The sequence below is a fragment of the Dendropsophus ebraccatus genome, chromosome 5 (genome assembly GCF_027789765.1).
Source record: "Dendropsophus ebraccatus isolate aDenEbr1 chromosome 5, aDenEbr1.pat, whole genome shotgun sequence".
Classification (NCBI taxonomy): domain Eukaryota; kingdom Metazoa; phylum Chordata; class Amphibia; order Anura; family Hylidae; genus Dendropsophus; species Dendropsophus ebraccatus.
Window position 1 is genome coordinate 148,990,201 of NC_091458.1, and position 20,623 is coordinate 149,010,823.

Genomic DNA, 20,623 nt, shown 5'->3' on the forward strand with positions numbered 1-20,623 from the left:
CAAGAGATTTTCTTCTTTAGGGTGCACCCTCTAATCTCAGTGTGCATATGGGATCCACAACTCAAACCCATGACATCTGGACCTAAGACTGTGCTCACTCATAACATTTTTTTATTTGTACAGCGCCAACAGATAGATTTTTATTTTTTTATTTAGGCAGTAAGTGCTCGATTTTCTGATGGTCCAGCCATTGTGCATAGAATCAGAAAGTGCCTTATTCTTTTATCCTTATTTTAAGCAATTTATATAACATCAATTAATAAGGAACTGAATAAAAGCAATAACTGAGAAGACGCTAAGCACATGTAATGACTTCATTGTCAGACACCCAATATACCTTTCTTTTGGAACTGCATTATGCCAAGTCTACCTGACTGGCTTTACTCTTCCGTAACCAACTATCTATAACATCACTTACAGATTTTTCATTAAAATGTACACGTTTTTGTGCAAGCGATACACTTGAAGATTTATGGTATAATGCCACAGGTGCGGAGCGGATCAAGGCTGTATAATTAATTGACTGCATGCCTTGTGTATACAAAAAACAGGCAGCAAATACACAACACACATTGACTACATTTAACCACTTTATAACTTTATAAAGTTAGAATAAGATGCAAAAAGAAAAGAAAAAAAGTGCCCTCATACTAGTGGAACTGTATAACCAGAGGGCTTATGGGAGATATCACTACACCAGTAATGCCTGCAGCATCAGAAAGGGGATCAGCACTGAGGAATAACATATGTATACGTTACCTAGTGTTATTAAGCTGCTATTCCAGGAGGATTAAAACAGAGGACCCAATAGGTATTTAATAAAAATAAAAATAATATAAATATATTATATTATATATATATATACATACATACATACACACACACATATACATATATACACACACACTTTTACAAAACATGTTTATGATCGACAATTTTCTAAAAATGTGTAAACCTGCAGTCACCATGTAGGTTAAATTATGTGATAAAAATTTATTGTGTCATTTATATTGAGTCATTACGTATATATTATTTTTTATTTCTTTAAACAATTACACTCTATTTTACAGTCTCACCATGGAGACTTCACTGCCTGATAGCCTGCTGACAGGCATAATACATTGCAGGGCTGATCTGCACTGCATCATATTGTGCCTGTCATAGTCACTGCTGATCCGGGCAGCCTTAGAGTAGACTCTGATCAGCTTGCTATGACACTGGAGGCCTCACGGGTACCATCTAAGTTATACCACTGCTTTGCAGAGCCCCAATGGTGAACAGAGAAAGAACTCTCTCTCTGTTCTCACTATATATCTAGCAGGTCCAAGTTTGGGGACTGGGGGGTGTAATGGTCCTGCTGGTTAAGTTTATCTGCAGGAAGGGGTTTAAAGGGGTATTTCCCCCAAGAGCTAAAAAAATAAAATGCTCCCAAAACCTAGCTGGCCTTACTCACCAATGCATCTAGATAACAGCAAAACTACGCAGAATCCATAACAACTTTGTATTGGAAAGATGGAAAGCTACAAAAAATATTTTTATTTATTTTTTGGTTGGGGGGGGGGGGGGGGGGGAATACCCTTTAAATATAGAAACAGAAAAAAATTATAATAATTTTGCTCCCCAAACATTGCACCTAGCTATGGTTCCCCGAGTATTTAAAAAGCTAGCATTCTGGATGAATAATTACAGAACCAATCTGTCAAAATATCATTAACTCTTAAAGTGACTGTACCACCAGGCCCAGGCTGAAGCACAGGAGGTGGGCCGACCCACCCCCAGTGGAAAGAAACCCCAGGCCCTCCATGACATGACTCCATTAGAATCAATGGAACCCTATCATAGAGGTGCTAGGGTTTCCTCCCACTAAGAATGGGTCGGCCTGCCTCCAGTGCTTCAGCCTGGGCCTGGTGGTACAGTCACTTTAAGAGAATGCTGAAGCCAGATTGCATAAAGGTTTATCTGAGTAGGACTGCACATGACTGGTCATATACAGATGTTATGACAGCTATTTGAGCGTATAAATGCTAATGCAGACAAGAGCAAGTAAAAGTAGTAGGTGCGTGTAATGCAATAGCGTGTGCAAGGGTTAAATAGAATTTTTAAAAAATTATTTATGATTTATGTTCTTTGTTGCATGTCTGATGGAGCAATAATTGTCCAAGAATGCTTTATACTTTTATGCTGTCACGTTTAAAAACCTTAACTTTTACTAAACTCATATTTATAAAAAGATTAAAATTAAAATTGCTCTATTCCCACCTTATAACACTTATTTTTGGTCTATGAGACTATTTGACGTGTCCTTTTTTGCGCCATAATCTGTACCTTCTTTCAATACCTTGCTTGCATATATGCGACTTTTTGATCACTTTTTATTACAATTTTTCTGGATTTGATGCGACCAAAACCCAGCAATCTCTCAATTTGGTGGTTTTCCACACTTATGCAGTTTACCATGTGAGATCAGGAATGCAATGATTTAATATTTTAAGTGACTCTGCATGTGGCGGTAGGATTTTTTTTTTACTATTTTAAAATAGAGGGGGGAGGGGATTTAAACTTTTATTTATATATTCATTTTTATTATAAATTTATAAAAACATTTTTTTTTTTTTTTTTACAAACAATTAGCCGAAGGAACATCCGATTGTCTTCTATGCGTACAGATAGTATAGCTGTAGAGGGGGGGTGATTTAAATAATTATAGAATTTTTTTTTTTTACTGTAACTTGAATAACTCTTTGATGACTGCACTGATCTCTCAGATCAATGCAGTACACATATATACTGCATTGATCTCTGAGATCAGTGCTCAATTATTATGAGCCCATAGTAAATGATATTATATTAACAATAAAGTAGAAAATTAGTTACCGGTTGTTCTGGCAATTCCTGCCCATTCTCCATGGCTGTAGTCTTCCTTAAGTCAATGATGTCCTCTATGATAAAACAAAATAAAAACTTTTAGAAGCTTTCTATAGGGTAGGAGGGACACTAGCTTTACCATATATTTAAAAAATGTTTTGATGTATATAATATAGATAACCAGAAGGCTATACAGCAGGGATCCATATCCCACAACCCTAATAATGCGGTGTCCTCACATGCTCCTCCATGCTCAGCCATCTCATGGACAGAAATCACTACATATCAGGGCAGCACAGCCTGCATGAGGAAGTCTGGTTTAGCTCTATGCCTCATAGGGAGCTGCTGTCATTAAGTGCACAGAACAATTTTCCCATAAAATGGCAAACCCTTTAAAGCATGCCTAAAACTATATTCTACGGTAAAAATTAAGAAGCAATTAAAGGGGTAATTCCCATGACCTATTTTTTTCCTGTATATTTGTTAGCTCGTTGCCTAGGTTGCCAACCATCACTCTTCACTCTGTGAACGGTGGTCAGGAGTGGTAAGTATAGTTTTCTCTCCTTCTCCCAGTGAGCTTACATATTTCCAGTGCTTGGATAGTCCCTGAAGACATGTGTAACCTCAGTGAGACATAGTAGTGCCAGTACTGCTGTATCCTCAACTCCTTAGGCACCATTTGTAGGTTAAGAGGAACTCATTCGAAAATGTTTTTCTTTCAAATCAACTGGCATCATAAACTTCGAGATTTGTAATTTACTACAATTTTAAAATCTCCTGTCTTCCAGTACTTATCAGCTGCTGTATGTCCTGCAGGAAATCGTGCCAGACTGGAAAGAATACACCGTGTTCTCTGCTGCCACCTCTGTCCATGTCAGGAACTGTCCAGAGCAGTAGAGGTTTTCTATGTGGATTTGCTACTGCTTTGGCACTGTGTAAGGGTGGGTTCACACTACGGAATCCGCACTGATATGTTTTCTGGCGGATTCTGTCGCTCATACCCGCTCACAACGGTAGACATATTTGCCCTTGCCATAGACACCATTCTATGGCTGGGCTGTCATGTCATACTACGGAATCCACCGGAATTTATTCATGCGGATTTCGTAGTGTGAACCCACCCTTAGACTGGAAAGAATACTCCACTTCCTGCAAGACATACAGCAACTGATAAGTATTAGGAGACTGGAGATTTTTAAATTGAAAATAATATAGATGTGTAATTAAGTTCTGACACCAGTTGATTTGAAAGAATACATTTTCACTGTGGTTCCCCTCTAAACACACACAAAAGGTAGCGATTGGTTCCTTTTAAGCTGCTCCATTCTCTGTACGGCAGCTGGAAGGTTAACATGAGCAAACAGTGTTTACATGCATCTTTTCCGACAGACGTCGGCCCTGGAAAGTACAAGGCAAACATTGAGTTTACTGTGTCTGGTGGCTGTAGTGGTTGAAGAACATGTGCCCCATCCTGAGTAGAGGCTATATGGCTGTCCCAATTCTGTGTGGATACACTTTGGTTGCCTCATTCTTTCCAAACACAAACATCTCTTTATTCATCAATTGCCACTGTCACTTTAAAAAAAACTTTTGAAATGTTATAAAGACATCAAAATGCAAAAGGATCCAACAGCATCCAATATCAGTAGTAGTCTTCAAGAGAACTTTATTTCATATTCCAGACAAGTAGCAGCTGCAGTAAAGTTCTCTTGAAGACTACTACTCCTGTTGGATCCTTTGCATTTTGATGTTACTTTGCTGAAAAAATTGGGAGTAGAGATGAGCGAACCTGGAGCATGCTCGAGTCGATCCGAACTCGAACGTTCGGTATTTGATTAGCGGTGGCTGCTGAACTTGGATAAAGCCCTAAGGCTATGTGGAAATCATGGATATAGTCATTGGCTGTATCCATGTTTTCCAGACAACCTTAGAGCTTTATCCAAGTTCAGCAGCCCCGGCTAATCTAATAGCGAACGTTCGGGTTTGGATCGACTCGAACCCGGTTCGCTCATCTCTAATTGGGAGTATCAGCTTTTCAGTGTGCATTCTCCCCTCTCTTTACTGGCAAACAGACCTGATTCTTGGGTGCTGTTGCACCTTTCACTTTTGTTATGTCAGAGATATGTCAAAAAATTTGATTGGTCCGGGTCTGTGTGTTCAGACCCGTAACAATCAGGAGAACAAGCGGAGAGAAGATGAGCTCCAGATGAGCTGCGTTTGTTCTACCGATCAGTACGGGTCCCAGACCCGGAACAATCAAAACTTTTAATTAGAGAAAATGAGACCCTAGGACAAAAACAAAACTGAAAATATCTAAAAATTAAGCTTAAAATGACACTGTCCCCACACCTTTTTGCATTCTGACATCTCTACACAAGTGTAATGGGTAAATTTAGCAGTTTTCATACCTTATTTTATGTCATACGTCATGGTGCTTGTGTGAAAAAGTGATGTTTTATCATCTGCAGATTGTGCTAAGTGGGCAGGGCTTCATGGCAACTGGGCCACTTAGTCCCGCCCACAGCCCCATGTTAGGCCCCCGACTCTGCGTAACGTCACTCGCACATAGGCCCCGCCCCCTTGCTGACCATTGGAACAGGATGTGCTAAAGGTCTAGGCCCCACCCCCTCTAGGTCAGCCCATACCAATGGGCATCAAGGGGTTGGGGCCTATGTGCCGACGACATCACGGAGGGGCGGGATCTACTGTGACGCTGTAGGCGGGGCTAAGTGGTGCAGATGCTGAAAAGCCCCGCCCACTTAGTACAATCTGCAGATGATAAAAAGATCACTTTTTACTTGAACAAGCACCATGACATATGATGTAAAATAAGGTATGAAAACTGGAAAATTTACCTTTTATACCTGTGTAGAGAAGTCAGAATGCAAAGAGGGGGTGACAGTGTCACTTTAAGGATGCCTTCACACATACGGGATTGCAGCAGATTTCACGCTTAGGAGTTCTCCTGCGACTCCTGGTTCAGTCATTTTCTATGTGTTTACATGCTTGCAGCAGATATTTCATTCCCCTGCAAGTATATTAAGCCCTGTTCCCGCTCAGGCCTGCAGCAGGTAGCACTCATAGGCTGAGCGGGACGTCGGAGCATTGAGAGCCACAGAAGCAGACCGGGGCATGGATGGGTAATGAATTAACTGGGCAGCAGTGGGTTAAGGGGGACGGGGCTTTACATACGCACAGTGGAATGAAAACGGCAGCAGCGGGACCACAGCTTTTCGCTGTGGAACTGCCGTTGTGAAATCCCCTGTGATACGGTATGAATGAAGGTACCCCAACAGTGAATATACAGTAAAAACTGTATATGTAGCAATAAGACTTGGTCAATATAGGAAACTGAACGTGGCTCTAACAAGAACTGCTTTGCTATATCAAGGCTGCTAGATAATCTGACCCAGCTTAAAAAAAAAAAAAAAACTTGCCCTTATATAACCACCATAAAAAAGGCATAATCTCTAGTGTAATGTAGGCCATTTACTTCTGTAGTCACCTAGAAAGTAGTTTTTGGGTAACGTGATAGCATAATATAAGATAACAGATTGGCCGAGGTTCTTCAATTTCCTGGAACAGTCTAGTCAAACCCTCTCCTCAAGGCAGCCATCCCTGGTAATGTTCACTGACTGACCTAAATAGAGGGATAAGCGAAAATGGATTGTAAGAGTGATATAGAGAAGGCATCTTATGACACTTATAACCCTAGTCACCCTGAGGTCAGAAATTTACTTAATGATTAGCTACCGAGAGGGCCACAAATATTGATTATAGAGGTATCAAAAGGGTTCTCAGATTTTTTTTTTTCTTTCAAATCAACTGGTGTCAGAAAGTTATATAGATTTGTAACTTATTTCTATTTAACCATAGCGGCTATGGGCATACTGGTGCCCCTGCCTGCCTGTCACCAGGCGACACAGGACGTACCCGTACGCCCTGAGTTGCTAATGTGCTACAAAGTGTGCTTAGGAACAGAGCACGATTCGGAGCATTGTAGATGCATGACAGGCTCTGCACAGATAATGCTGCAGCCTGTCATTAACCCCTTAAATTAGCAACTCACTTTCCGTTCTGACATCACCTCCCAGCCCCAAAGCCCCATAGATCCCATCTTCTCTTCACTCTCTGCTTTTGATCCAGTGACAGAGGAAGAAGTCGCCAAGCTCCTCTCCTCCCGCTACCTGCCCTATTGACCCTATTCCCTCTCACCTCCTACAGTCCCTATCTCTCGCTGTCACTACTCACCTCAATAAACTATTCAACCTCTCCCTCTCCTCTGGTTTCTTTCCCTCCACATTCGAACACTCTATAATAACCCCATTACTGAAAAAAACATCTCTAGACCCATCCTGTGCAGCCAGCTATCGAGCAGTCTCCAATCTCCCCTTTATCTTTAAACTCCTAGAACGTCTTGTCTACTCTCGCCTAACCCGCTATCTCTCCGATAACTCTTCACGACCCTCTACAGTCCGGCTTCCGTTTCCTTCACTCAACTGAAACTGCTCTCACCAAGGTATCAAATGACCTCCTGAAGGCCAAGTCACAAGGAAACTACTCCTTGCTGATTCTCCTGGATCTCTCAGCAGCGTTTGACACCGTGGACCACCAGCTCCTCCTCTCCATGCTCCACTCCCTTGGTCTTAAGGACTCTGTTCTCTCTTGGTTCTCTTCCTACCTCTTTGACCGTTCCTTCAGTGTATCCTTCTCGGGCTCTACTTCTTCTCCCTTACCTCTCTTTGTTGGGGTTCCCAAGGGATCAGTTCTGTGTTCCCTCCTCTTCTCCCTCTATACAGCCCCCATCCGACAGACCATCAGCAGGTTTGGTCTTAAATACCATCTCTTCTCCGATGACACCCAGTTATACACTTCTTCCTGTGACATCAGCCCTGCATTCCTGCAAAATACTAGCGACTGTCTATCTGCTCTCTCGAACACTATGGCCTCTCTGTTTCTCAAACCCAATCTCTCTAAAACTGAACTTCATGTTTTCCCTCCCTCTAACCAACCCAAACCCGACATCTCACTCTCAAGTCTGTGGTACTAGCATCACTCCTGTGTATCAAGCTCGATGTCTGGGGGTTTTGCTAGACTCTGATCTATCCTTCACTCCCTATATTGAAGCTCTTGAACGCTCCTGTCATCTTCATCTCAAAAACATCTCTAGAATCCATCCATTTGTCACCACTGACACCGCTCAGACTCTGACTTTCACCCTGATCCACTCCCGTCTTAACTATTGTAAATCCCTACTAATCGGTGTTCCTTCCTCTAAGTTCTCCCCTCTTCAGTCTATCCTGAACGTAGCAGCTAGGCTCATCTTTCTCTCCAGCAGTTATACTGATGTCTCCCACCTGTGCCAGTCACTGCACTAGTTACCCATTAAATACAGAATACAGTTCAAACTCCTCTCCCATAAAGCTCTCCACAACTCTGCCCCTCCATACATCTCCTCCACCAATGTCCTTCATGTGCTCTGCGTTCCGCTAACGACCTTACACTAACCTCTTCTATAATCAGAACCTCTCACTCCCGCCTCCAAGACTTATCTCGTGCTGCACCAGTTCTCTGGAATGCCCTACTGAAAGAGCTCAGACTCATACCTAATACTCAGTTTCAAGCGTGCCCTGAAGACTCATCCTCTCTATAACCTCTTAGGTGCCATCTACATTGTACTTGTTACCCGAGCTCAGAAAATGGGGTGTGACTGGCTCGCTCAATCAGCTATAGGCACTTTGAGACTTTATTTACAATGACTGGAACAAATAAAGCATGACCCTTATAGCATCTCCCTTAGGAGATTGCAGGAAAGGAAAAAAGAAAAAATTGCCAGACTCCTTGGAAACACCAGCGCTGTCTTCACAAAGTCATGGGACCAAAGTTTTAGGTAAAAGAAACAAAAAGGGTTTATTTCAGATTGCACAAATATAACGCGTTTCCAGAGCCTAAGCTCTCTTCATCAGATACAGTGCATGGAGATGCTTTAGGGCTTTAGTTATAAGGGTATAACAGTGACAGACCAAGGGGTAGATCAGGGTAGGGGTCGCCTTCTTAGGGCGAGTGCTCCATAGACCCTGAGCGAGTAGGGGTAGTTTACACACAACTATATAGGGTTTGACTATGGTTTTTCACTGTGCCCTGTTTGATTTCTTTTTCAGTGGTGATTTCACTACCCTACATATGCCAGAAGACAGCCGCATCAGAGGGGTAAGACCTTTTGATATCATTACTATATGCGGTAAACCTTGTGTATAAATAGAAGGATACCTGTTTGTGCATGTTGGCTCCTGTAGGTTATGTTTTGATGTTTGTGGGGACTTTTTTAAGCTTATACATTAAAAGTGATGTTTTAAAGTGTTTATATACCCCTCTTATGATGGTTAGCGGCAACGTGGTGTGGTGCTGTAGGCAGGAATCTGTATGCAGCTAAATGTGTGATGTAGGGTGCTCAGAGTATGAGAAATACATTTGGGTTGTCAGCTGCTGTATGTCCTGTAGGAAATGTCACACTGGAAGGAATACAACACTTCCTACAGGACGTACAAAAGCTGATAAGGACTGGAAGACATGAGATTTAAAAAAAAGACTAACTACCTAAAAAAAAATCTAGCTAAACTTAGATGCTTCAAGCTTATAATTTATTAAAAGGAACCAGTTTCCTTACCAGAAAGAGGGTTGAGTAGAACCCTTTTCCCCGACCTGGAATTGGGACCCTTTTTTTTTCCCCTCTTCAGGACCTGGTGCTTTTCTGGATCTGCACAAAAATCTGTACCAACAAATCTTTGACCTGGGGAGACAACATTTTTATTTTAACCCATGCTTTATTAATTAAATAACCCAATCACTTGCAAAGGAAAAAAAAAAAAAAAGTCCTGTGTAGGAAACTATAAATAACCAGCACCAATAATAAACACAAAAAATCTGCTCAAAAACTTTAATTTTAATTTGGTAAAGAAATGCTACCACAAAGACTGTCACGGGTGATAGTAAAAACGAACCCGGCGGCTTGCGTTTCACATCGGCGGCGCGCTGACATCATCCGCGCACAGCGCAGACGTCTTCTGTGGTCCGCGCATGCGCAGTACGGCGGGACAAGACGCCGATGTACTGCGCATGCGCGGACTCCGGAAGATGACGGCACTGCGTGCGGACGATGTCAGCGCGCCGCCGACGTGAAACGCAAGCCTCTGGGTAACGTGGATGGAAGGCAGACCTCTCAATCACACCCCTCTGGGCGTGATTAGGCTAGGTTCACACTGCGTTTTCAGCATCCGTTTAACGCATCCGTTTTTTGAAAAAAACGCATAAAAAACGGATTGCAAAAAACGGATTAATTTGTGTGCATCCGTTTTTCCATTGACTTTCATTATAAAAAAAAACGGATCCGTTTTTTTTGACGGACCAAAACGGACAAAAAAACGTTGCTGACCCTATTTTTCTGGACGTTAAAAAAAACGGATCCGTTAAACGGATGCTGAAAACGCAGTGTGAACCTAGCCTTACAGCCATTACATACGCCCAGGACCTGTGACTGATTCTGCCCACCTTGACTAAATCCGCCCACCGTGACTACTTGCCAGAAATGTACATACAGCGCGGGACTTCTTCAAAGTAAGATTACTGACTGATGGAGGGGGGGCACGGAGGTTACAGGGGGATGTTTAGAAAACGTGCTGGGTGATGTGCCACCACGTTTCCTTATCTTAAGATTGATTTTTGGCGTGATTGGTTCCCTTTAAAAAGTACTAAAGCGTATATGACACACCTTTTAGCCTGTAGTTATGCACAGTGATGGTTTTATAGGACAGATAAGAATGTTACCCTGAGATATATGTTAACATGATGATGATGATGATAATACTACATAATCTGTCATATCGTATTTGTTCAAGATTTGTAGGTCCACTGTTTTAGGGTGCACACTGAGGAAAAGGTGAGGAATTGAAGAGGAATCCACTCTCATTTCAGCTTGAAATTCCTCCCAGCAGCATCAAATCTGCACCATCCCAACAGCATCAAATCTGCACCATCCCAACAGCATCAAATCTGCTGCAGATCCGGTTTGTGTGAAGGCACCGGAGAATTTCAGGCAGGACACTTTCTCTCTCCCCCCCCCCCCCCCCCCCAATATGCCTGGGTAGGGGGTGGGTGAAAATAATACCACCACTTAATTCCCCCAGCTCCAGCGCTGATGCCCACAGTCCGCCGCACTGTCCGTAGGACACTGCTACAGCTGCTGAATGACTGGCCTGCCATGTCACATCTCAGCCCTGCCTCTCATCTGCTGGGAGTTCTCCTTTAAAGGGGCAGGGGGGAATTTGATCAGGAGTAGGAACTTACCTCTCCCCGTGCCAGCATTAAGAGGTGGGGCTGGGCACTCCAGCGTTGACATGTCACAACCCGGCTGATGGACTGGCCGCTCAGTCAGTGAGTGACTGGGGCAGGATGCCGCTCCAGTCACCAATCGGCTGAGCAGCTAGTCCATCAGCTAGGACAGGCATCCCCCACCCCTGAGTTGACACATTATCACAACTTGGGGGAAAATGCCTTCCGGCAGGGTACTTGAGGTCCCTGGGCTTCAGTGGTTAAACATCTACTAAATAGCAACAATTAAATCAATTACCCCTACCAAAAATAAGGGTTACATGGAACCCATCCTGCAGCATTTATTACAAAGCTAGCTGAAAGCTGGAGAGATGCACAACAGTCTGCTCAGGTAATACTGTTATCATAAAAATGGTCAAATCTATTACCATAATTGCTTTTGTGCTAATTAAATAAATGGCTCCTCGGAACAGACTTAATACAATGTGATGAACATCAGAAATGAAAATCCTTGTTACCTTCAGTCTTGTATCCCAGCAAGATTCTTTATCTTCAAAGTTTATCTTCCCATTAAGTTAAATGAAATATTCTACTCTGAAGGGTATATTTTTTTACACTTTATTAAAGAAAGATTTATATATATATATATATATATATATATATATATATATATATAAATTTTAAGAAGTAAGAAGTGACAAGAGTCTCTAGGCTGCCAATAATGTTCGTGTTGAGAATTAAAGGGGTGTCAAAGACCTGGTCCCCACATCCCACCTCTCTGATCCAGTGCTGCTGTTGAAACAGAGCACTAACCTCCACCCCACAACGTATATTCCTATTAGAATACACGGTATATGAGGTGTCTGTATCACTTTAGTATCACTATTAGCATCAACGTTCTAATACACCTAGGAAGAAGAGATGAACGCAACTACAGCATGCTCAAATTCGATCATTCAGCATTCTAATACCGGTGGCTGAAGTTGGATGCACCCATGTAGGCTTTATCCATGTTTTCCTGGACTTCCTGGGGCTGCATCCAAATCGTTCAGCCACCGGTATTCCAATGCCAAACAATCTGACTTAAAGTGTTACTCCAGCGAAAAGCTTTCCCCCATATATTAAAACATTTTACAAAGTTACATAACTTCGTAATATGCTTCAATCACCTATTAGCCACCCTTTCCTATCTTTTCCTGGTTCGGTAATAGATTGCTTCTGACTGCAGCACCCCCAAGCAATCTATCACTGATCTCATGCATCAGTGTATTACATGTACACTGCAGTGATCTCTACGAGAGTTCACTGCAGTAATAATAAAAGTCCCCCAGGGAAGAAGAAAAAAAGAAGAAAAAGAAGAAGAAGAAGAAAAAAAAAAGAAGAAAAAAAGAAAAAAGAAGGAAGGAAGGAAGAAGGAAGAAGAAAGAAGAATTTGGTATCGTCATATGCGTACTTGCCCTAACTATTAAATTATCATGTTCCTGATCTCGCACGGTAAACAGCGTAAGCGCAAAAGTTATTGGGATCGTTTTTAAGATTGCTTAAGCCCATCTTTTACATAGGGTAAATCGGTGAAAGACTGTTTACACGAAGCGATCTGCGAATTTTCAGCGAACAACGATTTAAGAACATGTTGAAAGATCAAAATGAACGATTTCTCGCTCATTGTTTGATCGTTTGCTGTGTTTACAAGGAACAATTATCGCTCAAACCAGATCTATTATGCGAAAAATTCAAACGATAATCGTTCCGTGTAAACGCAGCACTAGACTGATCAAACAATCTTCGTGAATACTAATTTCTGATTTTTTTTTTGTTAACTGGGGGGGGGGGGTGAAACACTCCAACTAGAAGAAAACAAAAACAAAACTTCCTACAGCCTGCTTATTTTAAAATATGACTTTTTCCAGATAAGCATTTTTGCCTGTTTTGGGGTTTTAGCTCTCAAGTTAATTAATTTTACTTATCATTTGGAGTTCTCCAGTTGTGAGCCTGTTATCTCAAGGTGCTGCAGTTATATGAATCGCCTACGGCTCACATACATTTATCTAGCCAATTTAATACCTGGCCCATTTCACCTAATTCCTTCCATTAACACCAACCAGGTGTGGCTCAATGCATGCCTGCCAAGGACGGTGCTGGTCAATTTGTGACTTAGCAACCAAAAGGTTTTCCAAAGTAACCCCGCAAAGATTAGTTTTCTTTAAACAACTAAAAATACATTACTTAAAAGGAGATAAACAGAATTTAATTTAAAGAGGAACCATGGCCTTTCCTGACCTGCCTGTTTTATTAACCCCTTAATGACTGAGGCAATTAAAAATTTTTGCCAAAGCGCTTGCATGTTTTCAACTACAGACCCACATGATCCCTTTTTTTGCAACACTGATTGTGCTTTGCAATAACACACTTAAAGGGGTATTACAGGGGAGAAGCATGAACTCCAGGGGCTCCTTTGTTTTGAATATGGCAAATATATGTGAATGTAAACTAAGGGCCAGTTCACACTGAGCAAGGTCGGAATCCCGCCGCGCTCAGTGTGCTGCTGTAAGTGAATGGAGAGGGCGCATGCTCGTCCGCTCCCTCTCCTCCCAAAGAACTAACATGTTCATTCATTGAGCGGAGAGCAAGTGGACGAGAGCACGCTCTCCCATTCGCTCAAAGCAGGACACTGAGCACAGAGGGATTCCATGGCGGATTTGCGCCCTAAGGGGACATTTACACATCTTGCAAATATGGTACATGCATGGAAGATGTGCTCTGGACCAGATTTACAGAACTCCCAGCATCAAGTACCAACTGTATCAGTACAGTAGCACAAACATTTACATTGTTTCGGAGCTCCCAGCATCTTATAGCATTATGATGCTGGGAGCTCCGAAACAATTTAAGTGTTCGCGCTACTGTACTGATACAGTCGTAATGGTACTATGCGTTTCTAGTACGTAGCACATCTTCCATAATGGATCATAATCATGTAACATGAATTTACACACCCAAAATTGCCCCATTCACTTATGAATAGGTATGTGCTACTACAGAGAGTTACGGATGTGGTTGTACATCCGTACTGCCGTCCATTATTGTGGGTCTTAGGACACGGACAGTACTACAGATGTGTGAATGAAAGACAATTGTAATTGATAGCCTTCTCCGCAGGTTCACATAGAACTGCAGGTGTGCATTCATACCTGTCCGCATTTGAATGGACCCCTTAATTTACAATAGGTGATCTGTGTCGCAATTAAAAAAAACTAAATAAATAAACAATAAGGAATCTGCAACAGACAATGTAAGCAAAGCTGAAGCATTTATTGTATGCAAATAAAAGTTATGGTCACCTTTGCAATCATTTCAAGAGAATCTAGAAAATCCTAACCTGCCGATATAGGGAATGTTAAACAGATGGAGTTACTATCAATAGATCTTTTTTGTCTGTAAAATGCCATTTAAAAAAAATATATGCAAAATTAGGCCGTTTAGCGCACATAGATGCACCAATAACTACACCTACTCTATCAATATTGATCCACCCCTCTGCAGCGACCCCATAGGTTAAGTCTCTGCAGAAGGCTGAATTAAAGGGGTTATCCAGCGCTACAAAAACACGGCCACTTTCCTCAAGGCTGAAAGAAACAACATGCTCTCACCTCTCCGGCTGCTCCCTGGTTAGAGAGGAGGACTGGGTAGTGATGCGTCAGGCCCACTCAGTGTGTCAGCAGCCAAGGCGGGACCCAGTTACGGCCAGTGACTGGCTAAGCGGCCCTGACACGTCACAACTCAGGTTGCCTTCCCTATACCAGGAAGCGGCAGGAAATCCAGGAGACCGAAACAGAGGTAAGTGGCATCATCGCTGGAGGCGGGGAAGTTAGAACACGTTATTTCATTCAGCCTCCCTGACACTTTTATAAGAATGAAGTACGGAGTTGTCCCTTTAAGGGATACTCCCCATGGGAGCCTTTCTAATATATTTGCCTGAGGATAGGTCATTTGAAAAAAATAAAAGTGCACTTACCTCCCGGGCTCCAGCCACCACAGGTATTTTACAGATCTGCCAAGATGGGACAGCGCTGTGATCAGCAATTGGCCGAGTGGCCTGTCACCCTCAGAATAAGTAGTCACTGCGTAGGATGCATGGGGAGTCTTATCAGTCGCGGCAGCCACTGTCACGGAAGAAGAGGAATCCATCCTGCCCAATTCAGACCTCATCAGACGGACGACCCGCTCTTCTTATATGCATACCAGCCATTTCCAATTCGGCGCCCGGAAGCTTTACTTACCTGGGGACATACTGACGTCACACGCCGGAACGTGAGGACGTCACTGTGACCCCCCCCCCCGCCTCACTTCCGGTGAACGCCGCGTGGCCGGAAGAAGGTCAAACACCATGCGGCAGCACCGAAACCCGGAGGACCCGTGGCTTCTACTTGGCGGCGGGTGATTTGGTCCGCGTGCGCCCGGGCGGACCGCTCACACCAGGATGGAACGGACCAGACCATCCCGAACCCCCGGATCTCCGATCCATAGCCGCTCCCAGGGAGGAAGGGGGACGAACCCCGATCGACTCGGCTAGGGGGGTAAGCTTGATTACGTTTCTTCGGGGGATCTCTTCTTCACAACGGATCCCCACCTCTCGTGCCTTCCCGAAGGGACAAGAAAAGCACTGGTGATTGTGGGAAGGGGAGGGGCTTTTAACCTCTCGTGTTTGTGCTTTTCCTGTCCCTAGGGATTGAGTTAACTCCTGTGGTGCCGTCATGAAGATGAGGAGAGAAACAATATCGCTCAGCCGAGGACCTTAATGTGCCGCAAAAGGACACCGGGAGAGCGACAAAAGGTGCGAATATACTGTTTGTTATGTTCTCCCCATGGGCTGATACATAAAGTTATTTTTGAGCAGATTATCAAAGCAGATACATAAAGTTATTTTTGAGCAGATTATTAGCATCGGTGTGTGTGTGTGGGGGGGGGGGGGGGGGGGGGTTAAGGCTCGGTAATTAACCCCTTCTGGACCGGGCTAATTTTCGTTTTTTCCTCCTTGTGCTTAAAAGGCCATAGCAGTTGCATTTTACACCTACAGACCCACATGAGCCCTTATTTTTTGCATCACTAATTTTTCTTTGCAATGACAGGCTGAATTTTTGAATAAAATATGCTGCGAATCCAGAAAAAAAATTATATGTGCTGTGAAATTGAAAAAAAAAAAAAAACCATTCTTTTTCTTTGGGGGGGGGGGGGGGGGGGGGGGGGCTTTGTTTTTACGCCGTGTGTCCTATGGAATAACTGACATGTTATATATGTTCCTCAAGTCGGTCTGATTAAAACGATATGCAACTTGCATAACTTTTAATTTTATTTGATGGCTTGTAAAAAATTCAAACCATTGTTAACAAATATATGTTCCTTAAAATCGCTCCATTCCCAGGCTTATAGCGCTTTTATCCTTTGGTCTATGGGGCTGTGTGAGGTGTCATTTTTTTGCGCCATGATGTGTTCTTTCTATCAGTACCTTGATTGCGCATATATGACTTTTTGATCGCTTTTTATTACAATTTTGCCTGATTTGATGCGACCAAAAATGCGCAATTTTGCAGGTTGGGATTTTTTGGGGGACGATCTCCCCACTAAACACCAGGGATGAGGCTGCAGTAAGTCTTCAGATGCAGCTGTCAACTTTGACAGCTGTATCTGAAGACTTAATTAGCGGGCACGGCGATCGGACCGTACCCGCTAATAGCCGCGGTCCCGAGCTACATGCCGCACCCAGGACCGCGGCGGTTAAGAGCGGGGTCGCCGTGCGGCCCCGCTTTGAACTCCCACACCCACGCGAGGACGTACAGTTACGCCCTTGCGTGAAAAGGTATTAAACGTAAAAAATTTATGCATGGTCCTCCATTATTCTTACGAGGAGGTCACTATATTCATACAGTGGAGGGAAAATCTGCTGTGAGAATGTAGTGATTGCCTTAACTAATAAGTTGCCGTGCTGGTAAAAATAACAAACAGCCTATGCCTACCTGTCCCCACTCCCTCCTCACGTTCCTGTTTGAATCTCTGAATCCCGGCTCAAGGACGGCCAACTCAGCCAATCAGTGCACCGTCCCTTTTCAGCCAGTCAGTCAGAGAGATTCAAACATGAGCATGACGAGGGAGCACAGGCAGGTAAGCATGGAATATTTATGGTCTCCCCTTCCTGTCCTGTGAGCCTAGCTGGACTCCGAGCTACTCAGCAGCAGCTGGCAGTAGTAGGTGTCATCCAGGCTCTGCATGCCGCAGCGTATGGCATAGTGAGATAAGGAGGCACCTGCCGGGGGAGGGGATTGCACGCTCAGCGCAGATGAGGAGGAGACTGTGCCTATTAAGCAGGGGCAGAGGGGGCAAATGTCCATAATAGACTATGGCAGAATATTTCTGTCTAGCCCAATAATAGCCAGAGCCACCCAGAAAGCAGAGACAGTGGGGCTCTGACAGGTGACAGTGCATCCCCCCCCCATTATGTACAGATCATAGCGACAGTGCACCCCAATATATATATATATTATACACACACACAGTCGATTATTAGAATAAGCTTCTCAGCTTTATTGCAATTAACCAAGAAAAATAAACTTCTGCAGTTTGGCATGCCCAAATCGGTGTGACTAGCAAAAAAAAAAGGGTGGCTTATGAAAGAGGTGTAGTAATCGTAATCGAGGTTACAAGTTAAATTAATTGTGATGTTGATTTAGGCCATAATTGCTCAACCCTATGGGTGCCTTCACACGCACTGGATCCGCAGCAGATCCGAAGCAGATTTGATGCTGTGTTCAGTTATTTACATCAAATCAGCTGCAGCAGATCCGCAGCAGAAAATCTGCTGCGATACGGTGTGTGTGAAGCTACCCTATAGGGGAAGGGAGTGTCTTATAACCTGCTGTTAATCATTTATATCCCCATAATGTTACAATATAAGCTGAAAGGGCAACATTACCTGCAGGTGACAGCACTTGCCAGCTCTACCATCCCAGTACAACAGGGCAGGGCCTCATATGAAATCTGTCAGTGTTAGGCTCAGTTCACACTGAGCAAAAACGGCAGAATCCCACCGTGTTTAGTGTTCTGCAGTGAGTGAATAGGAGGGGGCGCACGCCCTCCCATTCACCACGGCCTCCAGGACACTGAGCATGACGGAATTCTGCCGTTTTTGTCTAGTGTGAACCGGGCCTTACCCTGAATACAGGAGCACTCTATAGTATTATATCAACCAGCAAATGCAGTGAAGCTATCTTAAAATGTCACTATCTTTATAAAAACTTTTTTAACATGTCAGAGAGACGGTACGGGTCTGAGTCTGCAGAAGAACGAGAAAAGAAAAGACCGCAATAAGCGCAGTCCTCTCCCTGGTCTGGGTCACGTGACTGCCTGACAGCCTATAAAGCCCGACATTTTTTACACACACAGCGGGGAGCAGACACACAGGAGTATAGTCCTCTCACCACTCGTTCTCCTGATCAGTACAAGTCTGAGCACTCAGACCCAGACCAATCTTAAGTTTTGGAGTGTCTCTCTGATATGTCAAGTTTTTTTTTTTTTTTTTAAAGGACAGTGACACTTAAAGGGAACCCGACCCCCCGTTAGAGCCCCCTATACTCACCTAATGCCGCCAAGTCCCGCTTCTGGAGGTGGTCGGGTGATGAAGATCTCAGCCGCTGCAGCCCGGCGCGCGCGCTGAGAGATGAGTCCAACACCCATAGAGAATGACAGGAGAGTCCAGCGCTCCGTCATTCTCTATGAGCGTTGGACTGAGATCTTCATCCCCCGACCACCTCCAGAAGCGGGACCCGGCGGGATTAGCTGAGTATAGGGGGCTCTAACGGGGGGTCGGGAGCCTGTCACCCCAGCACGGGGGGTGACAGGTTCCCTTTAACTCTTTGGGGACCAAGCTCAAAATAACGCAGTGGACTGTGCAAGTTTTCATTTTTGTTTTGTCCTCCTCCTTTTCTAAGAGCTCTAGCACTTTCATATTTCTATCTACAGGGCAATGTGAGGGCTTGTTTTTTACAGGAGTAGTTGTACTTTTATTCTACCATAACATGTATGATTAAAATTATTATTTATGAAGATATAAATTGGTGTAATCGTAAAATAAGAATGCAATATGGTAACGTTTGGGGGGGTTCCTGTGTCTACGTAATGCACTTAATGGTAAAAGCGACATGATACCATTATTCTATAGGTCAGCACGAACACAACTACATGCAGGTTTACACAGATTTTTTTATTGTTATACTTTTTTTTTTAAATCCTTTTTTCTTGCAAATGATTATTTTATATTAAATTATATTATAGTAAAGTGGCCCTATTATGACTCTTCTAACGGTTTTAGTTTTTTACCTATGGGGCTGTATGGGGTGTAATTTTTTGCACCATGATGTCTAGTTTTGTTTTGTTTTTTAATTCTCAATTTTATTAAGGATTTTCAAATTTTTGTAAAAAAAAAAACAGTGCACACACACTCAAAGAAGAGAATGGTACAACCATGAAAACACTCAGACACACAAACAGCAACAACAGTTGTTTGTGGTACATATACCAAGTGCATTACACAACCCACAACGCGGGGTAACCTTTTAAAGGGTATGAAGAATGAGAAAGAGGACTACCACTCGGACCATGACCGAGGAGTAGTTGTTGAAAGAGATAAAGAACAGGGGAAAGAAAAAGGGGGGGGGGGACAAGCAAAGGTGCAGCAGGAGGGGGAAGAAGGGGGGGGACCCAGGGGCCGCGACTCACTGAGCCAGAAGAGTCCTGTACTCGGTCCTCTCGACTCTAATTTTTATTAATACCATATTTGTGTAGATCGGACATTTTGCTCATTTTTTAATATATAACATAAACAAAAAAACGGTAATCCTGGCCCTTTTTCCCCTCTTTTCGTTTACGCCATTCGCGATGACGATTGTTATATATTAATAGATCGGACAATTACCCACGCTAGGATATTTAATATGTTTATTTCTTTTTATATGTTTTATTTATATAATAGGAAAACGGGGTGATTTTAACTTTTATTGGGGTATTTATAAAAACATTTTTACTACACATTTTAAGTCCCCCTGGGGAACTTTTACCTGCAATCATTAGATTGCAGACACTGTATAATGCTATGCCTTAGGGCCCTTTTACACAGGAAGATTATCTGACAGATTATCTGCCAAAGATTTGAAGCCAAAACCAGGTCATACAGGAAAGCCTGAGATTTCTCCTCTTTTCAAATCCAGTCCTGGCTTTGGCTTCAAATCTTTGGCAGATAATCTGTGTAAAAGGGCCCATAGGCATAGCATTCATCAGTGATACAGGTGTTCTGCTCATTGAGCCTGCCTTTAGCAGACTCAATGAGCAGATGACCGATCGGACCGCACGGAGGAGGGTAAGAGACCTCCGGCGGCCCAAT

General features: G+C 43.2%; 1 protein-coding gene across 1 annotated transcript in view; it reads right to left on the reverse strand.

Moving 5' to 3' along the window:
- Positions 1–9,620, reverse strand: part of EYA3 (EYA transcriptional coactivator and phosphatase 3) — a 39,538-nt gene extending 29,918 nt beyond the window's left edge. The window contains exons 1-3 of the mRNA XM_069971597.1: positions 9,533–9,620; positions 6,371–6,505; positions 2,875–2,939 (exon numbers count right to left, since the gene is read on the reverse strand). Of these exons, the coding sequence (XP_069827698.1) occupies positions 2,875–2,907 (33 nt within the window). The 5' untranslated portion in view covers positions 2,908–2,939; positions 6,371–6,505; positions 9,533–9,620. The remainder of the gene's footprint in view (positions 1–2,874; positions 2,940–6,370; positions 6,506–9,532) is intronic.
- Between the last annotated feature and the right edge of the window lie 11,003 nt (positions 9,621–20,623).